Raw genomic sequence first — 19159 nt, forward strand, 5'->3', positions numbered from 1 at the left:
GACGGACACCCAGGGACGGACAGATGGACACACGAGCCTGGCGCTCCGTTGATTTGCCCAAGCAGGAGTTTATTGGCCCGAGCCGGGGACCCGCCGGACACTGGGGACCCTCTGACCATTGCTCATGGCTGAGGAGGCTGGGATGGCTCTTCCCAGGGGTCTGGGGCCCCCCAGCTCCCAAATCCCCCTTTCCCAGGGTTTGCTCCGGGTGGGAACAAGGACCTGGAGCCACCCCCAGAACATGGCAGGGGGAGGGAGCCAAGCTGGAATTGGGGTCCCTGCCAGGGGTCTCAGGAGTCATCACCCCATCCCGCAGAGGGGCCCAGCTCCAAAGTGGGGGCGTCTCCTGGAGATGCCCCTGCTCCCCCCGCCCAGGGAGTGCAAACAAAGCTCGTCCTGCTCTTCCCTTTGAGGGTCGAGGACAGTATTTCCCCTCTCGGGCCTTTCTTGGCCGCCTCTGGCTCGCCCCAGTCCGGCGGCAGCAGCGCACGGGCCGTGTTGGAGCTGCGGGGACACCGCCCGGGGCACCTCCTGGCCGGGGTTTGGGGTGTCTGAGCCCACGGGTGCTGTGGGATTTCGGGGAGGGGGAGCAGAGCACGGCACCCACAGCGGCACCCCATCTCCTGGCATTCCCCTCCCCAGGACAAAGACGGGACTCGAGGCAGCGCGGCCGCGGAACATCCACGGAGGGATGCGCAGCCCGCCCGGGCTCCGCGCCGCTCCTCCCGCACAGCCGGCGCTGATTCTCCCTCCTCCCGCGGCACCAGCGCCGGCTGCTCAGGAGATCTCGTTGCCGAACACCTCGAGCAGCAGCGGCGTGAGCTGCATGCTGTGCTCGGGCTGGAAGGACAGGCAGCGGTACTGCCGCGAGTGCTCCTCGTTCAGGCTGCGCAGGTCCGCCAGCTTCTGGATCATCTTGGCGTAGAGCAGGCGGCCGCCGGGCGCGGCGTGCCGGGCGCGGATGTAGCTCTGCAGCACCTCCGAGAGCCGCTCCTGCAGCGCCTCCACCCGCAGCGGCTCCCGCACGCCCGGCCGGTCTGCGGGAGCGCCGGGGCTGAGCGGCGCCCGCTGCGGCTGCGGGCTTTTGGGGGGGTTCCTCCCCTTGGTGGCTTTTTGGGGTTTGGGGCGATTCCCTCCCCTTGGTGGCTTTGTGGGGTCTGGGGCGAGTCCCTCCCCTTGGTGGCTTTGTGGGGTTCGGGGGGATTCCATCCCCTTGGTGGCTTTGTGGGGTCTGGGACGATTCCATCCCCTTGGTGGCTTTTTGGGGTTTGGGGCAATTCCCTCCCCTTGGTGGCTTTTTGAGGTTTGGGGGGATTCCATCCCCTTGGTGGCTTTGTGGGGTCTCGGGCGATTCCCTCCCCTTGGTGGCTTTGTGGGGTTTGGGGGGATTCCATCCCCTTGGTGGCTTTTTGGGGTTCGGGGGGATTCCATCCCCTTTTGTGGCTTTTTGAGGTTTGGGGGGATTCCCTCCCCTTGGTGGCTTTTTGGGGTCTGGGGGGATTCCCTCCCCTTGATGGCTTTGTGGGGTTCGGGGGGATTCCATCCCCTTGGTGGCTTTTTGGGGTTTGGGGGGATTCCATCCCTTTTGTCCCTTTTGAGGATCTGGGGGGATTCCCTCCCTTTCACCCCTTTTTAGGATCTGGGGGGATTCCCTCCCTTTCACCCCTTTTTAGGGCCAGCCGTACTTAGGGGTTTTTCCCTCCCTTCTGTGGGTTTTTAGGATTTGGGGGTTTTCCTCCTTTTTGCGGGTTATTCCTCCCTTCTGTGGGGTTTTAGGGTTTGGGGCGGGTTTGTCCCTACCTGGGGACAGGATGCAGATGGCCATGAGCAGCACGTGCTCCTCCTCGTGCAGGTTCAGCTTCTTCAGCCCCACCTGGAATTTCACCAGCGGCTCCAGCAGGTCCATGCTGTGCCCGGCTGTGGAGAGAGGGGACCCTCAGGGGGGTTATTTTCCTCTGAAAGGGGATTTTTTTTCCCTCTAAAAGGGGATTTTTTCCTTCTGAAAGGGGATTTTTTTCCTTTTGAAAGGGGATTTCTTTCCCCTCTGGAAGGGGATTTTTTCAGACACGTTGGGGTGGCACTGGGGCCATTGAGGAGGTGGCACTGGCGCCACTGAAGTGACACTGGAGACCTTGAAGCACCACTTGTCACCCCCCAAACCCCCAAAATTTGGGGCAGGACCCACCCTCATTCTCAGCACAAAGCCAGGTGCAGAGAGGAGGCCCAAGAGGGGCAAGTCAGGGGATTTTGGGATTCGGGGCTGGCCCTCCCTTACCTTGGGTGACGTCGCTGACCCTGTACTTGAAGTCGCTGCTGCCGCAGGTCCAGGACATGTCCTCGAGGGTGAAGGACTCGTTGGAGCGCAGCATGATCACCTCCATGGCGCTGCACTTGAGCAGCACGATCTGGTCCTCCACCGACAGGTCCCTGCAGGAGGATTTGCCCTCAGGATTTGCCCTCGGGATGCTCAGGAGGGACAGAGGGGACACGGGAGGAGCTGCCACCCCCAGGGCGCTCACCAGGCCCTCCCCAGGAATTCCCATCCCAGGGTTTCTTTTCAGGTACAGTTTTGCCCCAAATCTTGGAATGAGCAGAAGCTGAGGCCCCTCCCGAGCCCCTTGGGTCCTCTGGGTGTCTCCCTGGTGGAATCCATGTGTGTTTTCCAGGGAATTGGGAAAAGAGGAGAACCCCAGGGAGGGGGAGAGACAGAAAGCAGAGCTGGGAAGGGAGCAGAGCTGAGGAATGGCTGGGAAGGGCAGCACGGGATCCCCGGGAGCGGGAAACCGCGGATCTGGGATCCAAGGGCTCACCTGAAGCCCGGGATCATCTTGGCAAAGCCGATCACCTTCTGGATGCTGTAGCTGACCAGGTCGGCCAGGTGTGGGAGCATGGAGAGCTGCGAGAACTCCAGGTTGACGGAGGAGCTCTCGTCCTGCTCCTCCTGCAGCGCCAGGCCGGGCAGCGGTGGCGGCTCCGCGGGCTCTGCGCCAGGAAATGCTCTGAGGAACCCTCTGAGGAACCCTCTGAGAAACCCTCTGAGAAACCCTCCGAGGAACCCTCCGAGGAACCCTCCGAGGAACCCTCCGAGGAACCCTCCGAGAAACCCGCTGAGGAACCCTCCGAGAAACCCTCCGAGGAACCCGCTGAGGAACCCTCCGAGAAACCCTCTGAGGAACCCTCCGAGGAACCCTCCGAGGAACCCTCTGAGGAACCCTCCGAGGAACTCTCTGAGGAACCCGCTGAGGAACGCTCTGAGAAACCCTCCGAGGAACCCACTGAGGAACCCACTGAGAAACGCTCCGAGGAACCCTCCGAGAAACCCTCCGAGAAACCCTCCGAGAAACCCGCTGAGGAACCCGCTGAGAAACGCTCCGAGGGCGCCCGCGCCCCAGCGAGCCCCGCAGGAGCTGGGAAAAGGCTCTGGAACGCCACAGTGGGGCGGAGGTGCTGCATTTCTGCCCCCAGACCTCTGCAGGGGTGGCAGGAGGGAATGTGGGAGCTGCTGAGGCCAGGCTCTCCACGGGGCACTGGGATTCAGGGCTGGTTTGGGATCCCGGTCTGGGAGCGTGGGATGAGGAGGAAGAGGAGGAAGAAGAGCAGGGCAGACCCTCGTACTGGGGTTAATTTGGGTTCTGGCACAATCCTTCCCCACCCCTGGAATTCGGGATGGTTTGAGGCATCACCTCCAGCCCAAGCAGAGTCCTGGGGCCCCTCCCTGGTTCTCAGTCCCAGTTTGGGGCCAGGAGGAACCGGGACACACCTGGGAATGTGCTGAAGGCCTCGGAGCTGAAGAGATCCGAGGAATCCTCCGAGGACAGGTCCTGGGTGAGGAGGGACGAGGATTTTGTGGCCCCTCTGCTGCTGGGGTGGCTCCTCACAGGGGGCTGGGGGAGAAAACAGAGAAAACTCCTTGAGGAACGGGGCTGGCAGAGGGGTTTGCGGATTTTACAGGAAGGATTTGAGAGATAAAAGAGATTTTTGGGGTCAGTACCCGAAATTTGGTGAAGTCAGCATAGGTGGGGTCGTAGGTTTTGCGATGGGCCTCGAGCAGGATGTCGATGACTTTCTGCTGCTCCTCCGAGAGTTTGGGTTTGAGGCTTTCCCTCAGGGCTTCCTCCTCCTTCCTCTTCAGGATCATCTCCCGCTTCCTCTGCACCTCCTCGTCCGTGAGGATGACTGGGAAAGGAAAAAGGGCAGAATTAGGAATTGGAACGACCCCTGGATGCCGCACCCAGCCCCCAGAAAATCCCTTTTGCCACCTGAAAATCTCTTTTTGCCCCTGCAGCACCTCAGCCCTGGTTTCCTGCCGTGCCCAGGAGGTTTCTGGTGCTTTTAGGCGAGGCTTTGGGGGCACCGAGGCCGTGCCCGCTCTGCTCCCTCCCCGTTTGCTCGGCACTCCCAAATCCCGAAACCCTCGGGGCCGCCGGGTTCACCCGGCTCCGGCTCCTCTCGGCTCCCAGCTGCCACCAGGGGTGTCCAGCGCTGCTCCAGGGCAGTTTTAATCTGATTTTTAAGGTCAAGGCACAGCCAAACCTGCCCCGCCCTCAGGGTTGGGGATTTATGGCTTTTATTGGGGTGGCGGCGGCGGCCAAAGGTTGGGCTCCACGCAAGGCTGGGCCTGTTTGTTGAGGGAAAAGGAGCAGCCGGGGGCAATTTGGGCCCAAATCTTCACTTTTTTATCAACCACTCCAAGGCCTGAGCAGGCTCCGAGGGGCTGGAAGGGAGAAAGGCGCAGAGATCCCTGGCTCACAGCTGCCCTCGGAGCTCCCTTCCCTCAGCCCTGCCCCGGCGCTGCGCACCCCCGGGAGCAGCTCCGGAGCTCCTGGGCGCAGGACCCAGGGCTGCGAGACTCAAGGTGGAACTCAGGGCGGGAGGAGCTCGAGGCAAGGAAGCCTCGGCCTCGAGCTCCTTGGGCCAAGGGCGATTTTCCATTCTCCATTTTCCATCTTGCACAACCTCCGAGGGGCCCGGGACGCCTCAGGAGGGGCCGAGAGGTCGCTCCCACCTCCGCCTGCTTGGGGAGGAAAATCAGGATTTTGCCACTTCCCCAGCCCTGTTTTTATCACAAAAAGCATCAGGTGCACATCGGCACTGCCTGCTCTGGGTCACCTATCCCTGGTGCTCCGCAAGGAGCTGTTAAAAAATCCGTGGAAAAGGATTTTTAAGGGTTCTTAGGGGAGGATCCAAGGGAGCCCCAACATCCCTGAGGGATGGACAGCCAGGCAGCTGGAGAAAGGCAGGGAAGGGGTAATGCCACTTTTTCTGGCTTGGGAAAGGCCGGATTTCCCAGGCAGAGAGGAGGGAACAGCCCTGGCCGAGACCTGGAGTAACAGCGGAGAATTCCCAAACCCCAGGGCCTGCAGGGGCTTTTCTCTGCCCTGTTTGTCCCCAGAAAACCACAAATATTTGCCCGGGCCGGCGGCTGGGGCTGGAAACGCCACGTGGTGACCTCGGCTGGCGGCGCCTGGGAGGGTTTGGGGTGAAAACTGGGGCTGGCAGCAGGGGGGGAGCCCCAACCCCAAATTCCACAGGCTCAGAGCCCGAATCAACCCCGGCACGAGGCTCTGCCCTGCTCCTCTTCCTCTTCTTCCTCCCTACCCCACACTCCCAGCCCTGAATCCCAACGCCCTGTGGAAAACAAAACCTTCCTGATTCCCTCCTTCCACCTAAAAATAACCCCAACCCTTCGTCCTCCCTCGTTTTTCAGCAGCAAAGTCCATTTTTAGCTATTTTTAGCCTGTCTGGGTCAGTTTTGGTTAATGCAGGCAGGATTTGCTAACGGGGCTGTTTACACGTTAACTCCTGTGGGGAAAACATGGAGCAAACCTGGAGAAAACCCTCTGGAATTACTGCCCAGGAACTTGCCAGCCCTTCCTAGGTAATTAATTGGCTGCTGGTACAAATTAAAGCACTTCTCTTATTAGGGGCTCCTCAAAAACCAGGGACAGCTCCCCAAAATCTGGGGACAGCCAGTGTGGGGTGTGGCCTTTTCCTCCCTCAACCTGCCAATCCCAAAGAATAAAATCCAGGGATTCCCATCAGGATCATTGAAGATGTAAGCATTTTTTTTTTTCCCCAGCAAACACTCCAAATTCTGATTTTCTGGAGGCCCTGGGCTGACATCAGGCTCTGTTTGTGCCCTGTTTAGCACATCAAGAAAAGAGCTCTGCTTCCATATCCTAAATTTCCAGCTCTGTGGATACCCTGGCCACAAATCTCCCAGCAGAAAATGTTTGGTTGGAGCTCTCCAGGAGCACCCAGCTCCTCCCCAGCACCTCAAACACGTTTTATTTTTAAAAGCCACTTATCTCTAAATACACCCGGAGAAAACAAACATTTGGGCCACATTTGTGTGTTTGGACTGGGCTTAAAAACCGCTTTAATTCCCTCTGCTGTTGACTTAAGTCCCTGCTTTATCCCACATGGAAAAAAGGGTCAGGGAAAAAAAAACCCAGGGGGAGAAGAGGAAAACCAAACCCGGCTCCGTGGGGATGGGGAAGCTCATCCAGCTCTCCCCGTGGAGCATGGAAAGTGCTGGAAAAGAGGATTTTCAGAGCCATTGGGAGCTATGGAGCTGATTTTCCTCAAAAAAGAAAAACAAAACCCCAGGAGGATCCATGAGAACACAACTCCGGGATGGGATGGAATCATTAATCCAGCTCCTCTCAATCATTACCCGCTGCTTCCTCTGCCCTTTGCATCCCCCGGAGTGGCACCCCTGGCCCCGGGGAGGTGGCAGGGACGGGGACACGGTCCCAGGGAGGTGGCAGGGATGGGGACACGGGCACGGGGAGGTGGCAGGGACGGGGACACGGGGAGGTGGCAGGGACGGGGACACGGGGACGGGGAGGTGGCAGGGACGGGGACAGGGACATGGCCCCAGGGACACGGGGAGGTGGCAGGGACGGGGACACGGCCCCAGGGAGGTGGCAGGGATGGGGACACGGCCCCAGGGATGGGGACACGGCCCCAGGGATGGGGACAGGGGCACGGGGAGGTGGCAGGGACGGGGACAGGGACACGGCCCCGGGGAGGTGGCAGGGACGGGGACGCGGCCCCAGGGATGGGGACACGGCCCCAGGAGTGTCCCCAGCAGCTGGCCACTCACACTCCTTCATCATGCCGATGTCCAGGCAGCGCTTGAGCCGGCAGGCCTGGCAGTGCCGCCGGTTGTCCTTGGTGATGTGGCAGTCCCCGCTGAAGGGACAGGTGAACATGGCCTTCCTCTTCATGCTCCTCCTGGAAAAGGGACAAAACCCTTTTTTGGGCTCAATTCCCGCTGTTTTGGCTGATGCTCCAAACATCAGCGGGGTTGGGAGCTTCGGGCACTGCCGGAAGAGGAAAATTTCCCACAGGGAAACATCCAAGGGGTTCAGCCACGGGTTTATCCTAAAATGGTTTGGGGGAAGTGACCTTGAACCCAGCTTGGTCCCCTTCCACTAAACCAGGCTGCTCTAAGCCCAGCCCAGCCCAGCCCGCTGGGTTTAAGAAGGTTTTTGGGTCTAAAAAGGGATTTTTAAGGGTGGAAGGATTGCAGGATTGCAAGAACCCCCCCGGCAGCAAAATAAACCCGAGCTGGGGCCGTGTGGTTTAAACCCAGCTGCCCTAAGCCCGGCTTTGCTGGCAGAACTGGCCTGAGCACATTTTGGGTGTGCAGGGAGAGGAATTCTCCCTGCAGGACACAGAGAAAGGAGCCCGAAAATGACAACCCTGAGCTGCAGCGAAACCACAGCGCGGCCCGGGCGGAACGGGAACGTGGAGCCACCGGGAGAGAGAGCCAGAGCCAAAATCACCCAGGGAAAAGGGTCAGGGCCAAAATCATCCAGGGAAAAGGGTCAGAGCCAAAATCACCCAGGGAAAAGGGTCAGGGCCAAAATCACCCAGGGAAAAGAGTCAGGGCCTGCCAGGACAAAGGGTCAGAGCCAAAATCACCCGGGAAAAGGGTCAGGGCCAAAATCACCCAGGGAAAAGGGTCAGGGCCAAAATCATCCAGGGAAAAGGGTCAGAGCCAAAATCACCCAGGGAAAAGGGTCAGGGCCAAAATCATCCGGGTAAAAGGGTCAGGGCCTGCCAGGACAAAGGGTCAGAGCCAAAATCATCCAGGGAAAAGGGTCAGGGCCTGCCAGGACAGAGAGCCAGAGCCAAAATCATCCAGGGAAAAGGGTCAGGGCCAAAATCACCCGGGAAAAGGGTCAGGGCCAAAATCACCCAGGGAAAAGGGTCAGGGCCTGCCAGGACAAAGGGTCAGAGCCAAAATCACCCAGGGAAAAGGGTCAGGGCCAAAATCACCCAGGGAAAAGGGTCAGGGCCTGCCAGGACAAAGGGTCAGGGCCAAAATCATCCGGGGAAAAGGGTCAGGGCCAAAATCATCCAGGGAAAAGGGTCAGGGCCAAAATCACCCAGGGAAAAGGGTCAGGGCCAAAATCATCCAGGGAAAAGGGTCAGGGCCAAAATCACCCAGGGAAAAGGGTCAGGGCCTGCCAGGACAAAGGGTCAGAGCCAAAATCATCCAGGGAAAAGGGTCAGAACCTTCCAGGACAAAAGGTCAGAGCCAAAATCTTCCTGGGACAAAGGGTCAGGGCCCAAATATTGCAAGGACTAAGGGGCAAGGCCAGAAACTTCCAAGGAAAAATGATCCGAGTCTTCCTAGGACAAAGAGACAGAGACAGAATTTCCCAGGAAAAAGGTGGTCGGTGGGATATTGGGAAGAAATTCCTCCCTGTGAGGCCCTGGAATAGAACTCCCAGAAAGCCTCTGGGATTGCCCCATCCCTGGAAGTGCCCAAGGCAAATAATGAGATAAAAATGGGTAAAAAAAAAAGTTAAATAGGGGTAAAATATGTCAAATATGGGTTAAAATATCAAATATGGATAATAAAATATTTAGTAAAATATAAAGTAAAATATTTTAAAACAGGTAAAAGAATCAAATCTGGGTAAAAATCTTCAAGCCCCAGGAATTAAAAGCTGATTTTAGAAAGGGAGATGTAAACAAAGTGGCTGCACTCTGCCTTTTCCTGATGGGAATTTGGGATTTTTGGGAATTCATCCCAGGAAAATGGATGGCAGGGCCCTGTTCTGCCCTGTTCCTCCAAAACCTTTGGAATTTTGCTGCTTCCAGTGGAGAAACAAAATCCCAGTGGGGAAGCACTTTGAATTCAGCCCTGGACACCCCAAAATTCCCAATTTTGGTGCACAAAAAGCTTCTTTTTTCCACAAAAACCCAAGGAAAGGCCGGGAATGCACAAACAACAAAGCCTTGGAGCAGGGAAAAACATTCCCGGGGCTCAGGACAGGCCAAAATTCCAGGTTTGGAATGAAAATTGCAGCTTGGGTGGCTCTGGAGGCTCCCAGGGTAACGTGGGAGCCGGGCTGGGCTGGAATTCCATGGAAACCTTCCCCAGCCACCCATTCCCAGGCGGATTTGGGATCCGAGGGACCAAAAATAGAGAATTCCAAGCCCCATTGCCTGCCTGGGATGAGGGATTTGTGTGCTGGGAGCTGGGGAGGGCTCCAGGGGGGGTTGGGGTGGGGGCAGAATTCCCAGGGTGACACAGGACTCCTGGAGGGAACAGCAGAATTCCCTGGAAATACCGGATTTTAGGAAGAGCTGCTCCAGGTGATCCCTGACCCTTCCTCATCCCTTAATCCCAGAGTTTTGTGAGATTTTAGGGCTTTTTGGCTCAGGAAAAAAACCCAATTTGTGACCCATGGAGAGTTTTCCCACGCTCCCCCCTTTTTCCTGGAGCGCTGCAAGGCTCCAAATCCATTAAAAACCCTGGAAAAACAGGGGGAAAAACCATCCCACCAAAAAAAAAAAAAAAAAAAAAAAAAAATCCATTATTTCCCCCCTTTAAAGCACGGGAACGCGGCACCGCCCGGAATTCCGGGCCGCTTTCGGGATCCCCTTGGTTTCGCCCTGGGATTCCCGGGGGTTTGGGGTTTTTTGGGATGCTCCCGGGGGTTTGGGGGTTTTTGGGATGCTCCGGGGGTGCTGGCACACCTGAAGAAGCCCTTGCAGCCCTCGCAGGTCATGGCGTTGAAGTGGAAGCCGGTGGCTCGGTCCCCGCAGACCCCGCAGATCCTGGGGACGCTCCGCTCGGGATCCCCGGCGCCATCGGCCAGCGACGTGCTGCAGGCGCCCGGATCCATGGCTGGGAGGGGAAAACGGGGATTCGTCACCAAAGGTCCTGACTTTTCTTTTAATTCCACCCGGTCTGGGACAAAATCGGGCTTTTAGTCCTGAAATCATCCCTAAAATTCAGGATTTTCCCCTTGGATTCCTCCTGATTTGGGCAAAGAAATTTTATTCCCATTGGCATTAAAACCACCCAAAAATTCCAATTTTTGGGATTCTGGAATGCTGGAGAGCTCTGGGATTGGGAGAGGCTCAATTAGGCCTCGCTAATGAGGAAACAACCCCAAAGCTCCTTAAAAATTCCCGGTGCCTCTGGAATATTTTCCTATAATAAAGGAGAAAAAAAGTGCTTTTCTCCCATTCCAAACCCACCTGTTCCCAAATTCCAGCCACGCCTTTAAATCCATTAAATCCCATTAAACTCCCAATTAAATGATTCCCTCTGCTTTGGGGCTGTTTTCCAGGATTCCTGAGGGGGATTTTGGGGCTTTCCCTGGAATTCCCTCAGACAGCATTCCCAGCTCTCCTCTCCCACCGTTCTCAACCAATTCCTGGATTTTCACCTTCATTCCTTTAATTCCTTTGGAATTTTGGGTTTTTTTTGGATTTTCCCAGCCGGGCCTCAGGGCTGGAGGATCCCTTCCCATGTTTGGTGAAGATCCCATGGAATTGCATCCCCAAACCAAGAATTCCCAAACCCCACAGGAGCTGCTGCACGGGGCCATTCCAGAGAAATAAAAATCCCTGGAAAAGCAGGAGAGGGAAGGGGTGAAAGTTTCCCAACGGAATCAGAGCAAAGAGCAGGGACAGATCCAATGCCCCGGGAATTCCAGCTGGGAAAAACGAGCCTGGCAACTCCAGAGCTCCCAGCCCAGGAGGGAACTCTGGGATGAGGAATTTGGAATCCACAGATCCCAGTTTTCTCTCTGTCCCATAAAAAATTGGGAATATTCTGGGTTAAACCCTTGGATTGCCATTCCCTGGGCTCCAAACACATCCAGTGCTCTTTCTAAATGGGAAAATCCAACTGAGCCGAGATTTTCCTGGGATTTTTTCCCCCCAAAGAAAGATCCCTCCAGCACCACTGTGGTCATTCCATGGAGAAGCTTTCCCCCTTTTCCAAGGACAAACTCAAGAAAATCCAGGAATGGGAATTTTTCCCACAGAATCTTCCCTGGTGTCCCCTGAACCCTTCCTGGATTTCCTCCTCCTACCAAATCTTTCCCTTTGCTCCTTTATTTCCTAATCCCTAATTCTATCCCAAACAAAATCCAGGGAAGGCCGGCAGGCAGAAGCTGCCCCTGCTTGTGGGAAATTCCAGAACTCCTCCGGAGCTTCTCCCTGGATTTCGAAATATTCCCAAACAGGTTCGTGCTCCGCCACCCTCCGGAGAGAGAAAACCACGCCGGGAAAACGCAATTCCCAGGAATTTTCAACATGGATTTCTCTTTTTTAACCATCTCCAGCCTCCCTTGGGGCTTTTTTTGCTCCAGAGGGAGGAAAATTCCAGTGAAACGCTCCCAAAATCTGCCCCAAAAACAGAGAGTGGGAGAGGAAAAGGAATTTTGGGTGGGATGACAGCCCCCTGTGCTGCTCAGTGACCCCACAAAGGCGTCCAGACACCAAACCAGGTGATGGGGAGGGTGACAAGGACGAGCTGGATCCCAAATCCTGGCTTTTCCCACCTGTCTGGGCAAGCCAGGAGGAAAATTCCAACTGATCCCAGCACGTGACGGGACCTGGCCCTGCCCTGCTCCTTCCCTGGCAATTCTCCTGCTGCTGGAGCTGCTCAGAAATTGGGGGGAATTCTGCTTCTGCCCTTCCCGGGAGGAGCTGCAGCATTCCCAGTCCAGTGGAGCAGGAATTGCTCTTCCCAGCTCTTCCTGGGCTGCGAAAAGACCCAAAAATGACTTTTTTTTTTTTTTTTTTTTTTTTTTTTTATTTTGTGCTGTGAGCAAAGCCCTGCCCTGGACCTGCTCCCCCTCCTCCAGAGATCCCAAATCCCCCCGGGATTCAGGAATCAGATCCCTCCTCACCCTTTTCCATGGGCACAACCATTCCCAGACATTTTGTCCCCAGCCTCCCTGGCTGGAAACGCCACCCCTGGGAGCAGCAGGAAGAGAATTTCTGAGGAATGAAACGGCCCCAAAATCCCAATTTTTGCATCCTGTCCCAGGGGGAAGCGGGGTAGGATGGGGACCACCGTGGGCAGCAGCAGGACACAAATCCAGGTTTTCCCATGGAATTCTTGGAGCATCCCAGCCCCTCAGGAAGGGATTGCAGAGCCCAGGACTCCCTCAGGCACAGGAATTGCACCAGAATGCCAGGAGGAAATGGGGAAAAGACCACAAAATTCCAGAAAAACTGCACTGGGAAGGGCTCTCCCTATAGAAAAATTCCCAGAGCAGAGGTGGAAGGGCAGCACCAGCACCACCTGTGGTGCTGTGGAATAAAATCCCTTTTTTGTGCTGGAAACAGCCCTGAAGGGCCCTGGGAAGGTGTGGAGCCACACAAGTGATTCCCAGCTGTGGCAATTCCCAGGAAATCTGGGATTTGCTGTCCCCTCCCGGGGCCATCCAGGTGAGCCCAAGGGCAGGGGACATGTCCTGGTCTAAAAATAGAGCTGGGCCTTGTCAGGCTCCTGAGCCGGGGATTTCTGGAGATATCCCAGGGATTTTTGGGAGGAGGAATCGATTTTAGGGAACTCTCTGGGGCAGCAGGGAGCCAAACCTCCCATCTCTTCCCTGGGATGTGCCTGGAGGATAAAAAAGGGAATTTCACAGCATTGGAGCTGGAAAAGGAGCTCCAGAGGCCCCAGGTGCCTGTCCACTCCTTTCCCTGGGACAGCCCCTCTGGAAAAGGGAATTCTCATTCCCCAGAAGCTGGACTTGCCCAAGGAGGGAGGAGGAGGAGGAGTGGGAATGATGCAGCAGCCGGAGCTGTTGCAGCCTGGAATTGGGAAATTGGAGCAGCAGCCACGCCTGGGGCATGGAGAAGGTGGGAAAACCCTCAGGAAGTGGCTCAAACTTTTCCAGAGAATAATTAGGAAGGCTTCATGTGCCAAAAAAAAATCCCCTTTTGCACCCAGGTTGGCTCCGGGAAGCAGGAACACGCTCGGGAAGGGCTCCAGGAAAGGAGAATCCCTCCCCAGGAGAAGCCGGAGCAGCTCCTGCCATTCCCGGGAAGGAGAAGACGCCTTTGGATGCCGGGATGAAAATTCCAGGTGTTGTTTTCCACCCTTTTCCGTTTATGGGGGGGGGAAAGGGCGAGGGTTGAGCTGATAAGGGCCGAGATAAGAGAAACGGCCCGAGGAGGAGCTGAGTCAGCAGAGCTGGGGATGGAGCGGCAGCGCCGGGGGTGGCACCGGCGACATCCTGGCACTGCCACCCCCGGCGGGTCTTTGTTCCATTCCCACCGCACTTTAATCTTCATTTCCCTGGAGTTTTGCTCCCCTTGCTTTCCTCGCATTTTCCCTGGATTTTTTGCTCCTCTCGCCCCTCACTTTCCCCATCATCTCCCTGACTTTTAAAAAATTATTTTTAATTCCCAGAACCGTTTCAATTCCCATTCCTCTCCTTTTTAGGCTCCTATTTCCATCCCAGCCCACCTCCAATTTCTCCAATTAGGATTTTCCCTCTCCCAATCTCTGACAATTCCAGAATTTCCCCTCAGGGAGCTCAGGCCAGGCTGGCTCTGCTTTGGCTCGGCCACAAGAAGTTAAAAATTATTCTCTGGAGCAGGATTAGCCATTAAATGGGGAAAAATCTCCCTGGATTTTCCATTTATGCCTCCCTCAACACAGCAGGATTCGGGGAAACAAACCCCAGCTATGATCCCGGGCACGTTTTTACCTGGGAAAAATCTGATTTTTGGGATTTTTGATATTTCTAGGACATCTCAGTCCTGATCTGGTCACGCCCTGGAGATCTGGGGCAGACATCTCTTCATCATCCTCATCATCATCTGCATCATCATGTCCCAGACTTTCCTTGCTCCAGGACTCCAGAGGGAACCCAATCTCACCCTGGCGTTTTTTCACCTTTATTTCAACCAATTTCCACCAGGTCCAGCCCAACACCGGGGCTTTTTAAACTTTCTTTAACTTTACTCACACCATTTTGGCTCCCCTTAGTTTATCCATATTTCCCTGGATTTCTCTCCATTCACCCTTGGGTTTAATCTTAATTTCTCTGGATTTTTTACCCCCTTACTGCCCGATTTCCCTGGATTTAATCTCAGTGTCCTGGGATTCTTGCAGCCCTTGATTTCCGCATCGCTTCCCTGGATTTTTCCTCCCTCTTCCCTGGGTTTAAACCCCAATTTCCCGGGATTTTTGCTCCGCTCACACCTTGCTTTCCCCATCATCTCCCCGGATTTTTGCTGCCTTTGGTTTCCCCGGATTTCTCCCGCTCCCGCCTGGCTTTAAGCGCAGTTTCCCGGGATTTTCGTGGCCCGCCGCGGCCGCGGCTCCTTCCCCGAGCCGGAGGAAGATGAGTCACGGGCGGCTCCGGGGGAGGAGGAGACGCCGCAAAAACGTCGCTTCTCCCGAAATCCTCTTTCCGAGAAAAACACTCAACTTTTCTCAAAGCTCCAGCTTTGAAAAGGAGAGGAAGGAGCGGCTCAGCCGCCTCTGCCAACCCCAAACCGCCCCAAAAACTCTTTTGGGATGCCCAGCGGAGGAGCCCTCAATTCCTGGTGGATAAAAATCCCCCCGTACCTTGATTTTCCTGGGGCTGGCACGGCTCGGGATCCTCCAAAATACGGGAAGGCACTGGGGAATTAAGAAATAAGGTGATTAATGCCGCGCCGAGGGGCTCAGCCCCCCCAAAAACCCCAAAAAACCCCCGAATCGGGACCTTGAACGTGGGTTTAAATGGGGCGCTTAACCACGAGAGCAGCCAGAAAGCCCAAAATCACCTCACAGGAAACGCTAAAATCACCTTACAGGAAACCCTAAAGTCACATTGGCACCCCACGGCAGCCAGGAATTCCCCAGTTTCGAAGGCCCCCCAAAAAGGGGGAGCCCCAGGGAGGGGGGACAGCGGCGCCTTCCCGGGATAAGGGGACGCGCCGGAACACCCCAAAGCTCCCGGAACACCCCAAAGCTCCCGGAACACCCCAAAGCTCCCGGAGCACCCCAAAGCTCCCGGAGCACCCCAAAGCTCCCGGATTTTTGGGGGTGGTCGGGGCTGGGACTGGACAGCCCCGGAGCCCCCGGCCCTAAGGGGGATCCGCATTTTGGCAGGGAAAGCCCCGAGAGCCCCGGGCGAAGGGGGCCGCGGGGAGCCGGGGGGTCTCACGGGGGACCCCCGACCCCTCCCGGGGCACCGGGGGGCTCCGACACGCGCGGGAGCCCCGAGCCAGCACGGGAGCACCGCGAGCGCCAAGCAGGAAGCCCCGGGAGCCTCAACGCCCGCCCCGTGTCGCTGCTGCCGGCGGGGACACCCGGGAGTACCGGGAGTAGCCCGTGCTGGGAGGTGCCCCCGAGCCCCCCGAGCCCCCGCACCGCGGATCCCCCGCATCCCCGAGCCCCCGCACCCCCGAGACCCCCGAGCCCCCGCACCCCGGATCCCCCGCACCCCGGATACCCCGCACCGCGGATCCCCCGCACCGCGGATCCCCCGCATCCCCGAGCCCCCGCACCCCGGATCCCCCGCCAGCTGCCGCCCCCGGTTCGCCCGCAGCGGCCACGCCGTGTCCCGCGGAGCGCCGGACTCACGGCAGGGGCGGCGGGCGCTGAGAAGGGCTGGGCTTGGTCGGCCCCGGTGCTCCCTGCCCGGTACCTGAGCCCCGGTCCCGGTGCCCCCTGTCCGGTACCTGAGTCCCGGTCCCACTATCCCGAGCCCCAGCCCTGCTGTCCCGAGCGCCGGTGTCCCCTGCCCGGTACCTGAGCCTCAGTGTCCCGAGCCCCGGCCCGGTACCTGAGCCCCGGTCCCGGTACCTCAGCCCCGCCCCGCTGTCCCGGTGTCCCGAGCCCCGGTGTCCCGGTGTCCGGTACCTGAGCCCCGGCCCCGCTGTCCCGAACCCCGGTGGCCCGAGTCCCGGTGCCCCGCTACCCCCTGCCCGGTGTCCCGAGCCCCGGTGTCCCGGTGTCCCGGTGTCCCGGTGTCCCGGTGTCCCGGTGTCCCGGTGTCCGGTACCTGAGCCCCGGCCCCGCTGCCACCCCCGCCCCCCCGCCGCCGCCTTTTGACGGGAACCGGCGCCGCCGCCCCCCCGCCAATGCCTGCGCGGCCCCGCTCGGCCCCGCCCACATTCGCCATATAAGGGCAGAGGGGCGGGGTCACGGCGAGGGGCGTGGCGAAGGATTGCGCGTGGCCCCGGTGGCGCGGGGGCTTCCCCGGAGGGGCCGCGCGGGGTCCCGGGGCCGCTGCCGCCCGCGGACCCCCGGACCCCGCTGACCATCCGGCTCCCGCTGACCACCCGGTGCCCACCCGGGTTCGCGATGACCACCCGGTGCCCACCCCGTTCCCGCTGACCACCCGGTGTCCACCCGGGTTCCCACTGACCACCCGCTGCCCCCCGGACCCCGCTGACCACCCCGTGCCCAACCCGGGTTCCCGCTGACCACCCGGTGCCCACCCGGGTTCGCGATGACCACCCGGTGCCCACCCCGTTCCCGCTGACCACCCGGTGCCCACCCCGTTCCCGCCGACCACCCGGTGCCCACCCGGGTTCCCGCTGTCCACCCGACCCCTCTCCCACACCCCGGAGCACCAGCAGGGCAAGGGACCCTTGGGGTGCCAGCGCCCGGCGCTCTGGGGGCTGGCACCCCTCCCAGAAGTGCGGTGAGCTCGGGCAGCTCCCGGTGAGTGCCCGGTGCCGGACGGGCACGGAGTAAACGCCACCAGTACCAGAGTGCCACCCGCAGCACCCCTGGCTCCTTGCAAGCTCCGGCTGCTCCCGTTGTCCCCACAGAGCCCCGAGGCTGATCCGAGCCCGGGGACCCGCAGGACACCTGGATTTGTCTGCTCCTGAAGGATGTGAGAGTATTTGGGACGGAGCATCCAAAATCCTGTTATTGGTGACGTGGAATGTGGGATCTGTGGCAGAGCCAGCTCAGTCCAACCCAACCCAAAGATGCCCTGTTGCCTGTGCGCGCTGCATCCCTGGTCTAAAAAATGGGGATATTCGGCAATTTTCCCCTTTCCATCCTCAAATCCCCACCCGGGATGTAGCCACCCGCAACACCGAATAAAGCAGCGAGAGGCGCTCCCAGAAAAGCCCTGCAGCTGCTGCCAGGGTTTATCGGGTGTCCCCTAAACCCAAAATCCCGGGAGCAAACGAGCCCCCGGCGCAGCAGAGCCCCCGCAGCCGCGGGCACCGGGTTCAGCCGCCACGCTTTGCGTGGGGAAAACGCTTCGAAATCGCCTTTAAATTGATTTAATGAGGCCGAGGAGGGAAAAACAATGTCTGGGAAGAAATGGGAGCTCATCAGAGGCAATTTCGTGGCGCGCAGGGATTTCGGGAGGGTGGGGAGCGGAGCAAGCTGCTCATCCCCATCCCGGTGCTTTTGGGATCGCAGCTCTTCCCATGCCAAATCAATGTCCCAAAATCTCCCAGGGCTTTTCCCCCTGCCGTGCACCAGACCAGCGTGACGCATTTTCCATACAAATTTTTACCTTCTTCCCACCCGGAATTTGTGCCCCCCGAGCTCCGGGGAAATTCTGTGCCTGAGGAGGGTTTGTTTGAATTCCCTCCCTCTCTCCTGGTTTCCTGCTGCTTCTCTGCCCTCAACCCACCTGGCACGAGGGCTCTGGGGCCAAATCCCGGCTCTGCTCCGCATCCCCGGGACAGCCGGCGTGTGCGGGATTCGGGAGGATTTAATTCCTGCGGGGAATTTCATCCCTGCCTGGAAATTCCCAGAGCTGTGAGCGGGAGCCGCGCTTGTTGTGCTGCTCCCGCCTGGAAAAAGGGATCGGCGGGGCTGGGAGAGGAGGAGGATGGCCCAGGGATGTGCAGTGCCAGGAACTGGGATCCCCACATCTCCATGGAATGGTTTGGGCTCGGAAGGGACCTTAAGGATCGTCCCTGCCACCCCGGAATTGTCCCTGCGCGGGGCTTGGAGCCACCTGGGAGGGCGGCACGTGGGGGATAAACGGGGCTGGATGAGCTCCAAGGTCCCTCCCAAAAATTCCTGCGATTCCACGATCCCGTTCCAGGGCTCAGAAATCCTTGAAGGACACACGGAAAAGAGGAGGAAAACCCCACTCCGATATTTCCCTGTCCTTGGAGCAGCGCTCCCTCATCCCGGAGCTCCTCCGGGGATGGGTCCGGACTCATCCCATCCCGGGAGGGCGGAGGTTTCCCGGGAAGCGCTTCCACAATCCCGCCGGTGGCTGGAAAAGCGGCTTTCCCCCCTTCCTCCCTTCCCGCTGGGTTTGGGGGACAGAAAAAACTTGGTAAAAAAATCCGGGATCCAACCCGGGAAGCGACAGAAGCCGAGGGGAGGCTGCGGGCGGAATTTTCGCTTCTTTCTTCGCTCTGGGAATTCTCTGCGGGGTCGAGCTGATCCCGCAGCTCATCCCAAGGGACTGTCAGGGGTTTCTCCTTTCCCAATTCCTCTTTTCCCAATCCCTCTCCCTTCTCCTTTTCCAACCCTTCCCGCCACAGCCCCCGGGAAGGCGCAGGAAGGAGCCGGGAGAAGGAAGGAAGGAGAGCCGGGAATTCTCCCCCCGCCTGAAATTTCGCTCCTGGGAAGGACAGAATAAATGATCCATAAAATTTCCATGGGATACGTCTCCCGCGGCCGGGCAGGCGGTGCCTCTGGAGCTCACTAAATATTTTAATTTTGCCGTGAATTTTATTTTGATCGTTTGGGTGATTGCGAGAGGGAGTGATTTCGTTTTATATCTGTTTTTCTCTCAGGTGTGTGGGAAAAAGTCCCACGGGAGGGAATTTATTGGAGGAAAATGGAGCGGCCGGGGCTGGGGGGGAGGTGGGAGGGAATGGCCTGGGGGCATTTCCCCCCGAAATTGGGAGGTGCTGGAGGTGATGCTGGGCTGGACCGGGACCGGTGGGCACA

General features: G+C 58.3%; 2 protein-coding genes across 3 annotated transcripts; one reads left to right on the forward strand and one right to left on the reverse strand.

Annotated features, from left to right (window-relative positions):
• Positions 1–48: 48 nt before the first annotated feature.
• On the reverse strand, positions 49–16335 carry VDR (vitamin D receptor). 2 transcript variants are annotated; one of them, XM_085562887.1, is made up of 10 exons: positions 16278–16335; positions 14855–14908; positions 10003–10153; positions 7109–7239; positions 3992–4176; positions 3761–3884; positions 2811–2982; positions 2276–2427; positions 1801–1917; positions 49–1037 (listed from the first exon to the last, which is right to left on the reverse strand). In XM_085562887.1, exons 3-10 carry the CDS (start codon positions 10149–10151, stop codon positions 778–780), a joined length of 1290 nt encoding a protein of 429 aa, XP_085419013.1. In that variant the 5' UTR covers positions 10152–10153; positions 14855–14908; positions 16278–16335; the 3' UTR covers positions 49–777. The 2 variants fall into 2 exon arrangements, with proteins under 2 accessions (XP_085419013.1, XP_085419014.1); XM_085562888.1 differs by lacking the exon at positions 16278–16335 and adding an exon at positions 16136–16249.
• On the forward strand, positions 7395–18930 carry LOC146765010 (uncharacterized). The gene is made up of 4 exons (XM_085562737.1): positions 7395–7408; positions 7658–13134; positions 13226–13360; positions 18748–18930. Exons 1-2 carry the CDS (start codon positions 7395–7397, stop codon positions 8736–8738), a joined length of 1095 nt encoding a protein of 364 aa, XP_085418863.1. The 3' UTR covers positions 8739–13134; positions 13226–13360; positions 18748–18930.
• Positions 18931–19159: the final 229 nt, after the last annotated feature.

This window comes from Lonchura striata, chromosome 29, assembly GCF_050655825.1.
Source record: "Lonchura striata isolate lonStrDom1 chromosome 29, ASM5065582v1, whole genome shotgun sequence".
NCBI lineage: Eukaryota > Metazoa > Chordata > Aves > Passeriformes > Estrildidae > Lonchura > Lonchura striata.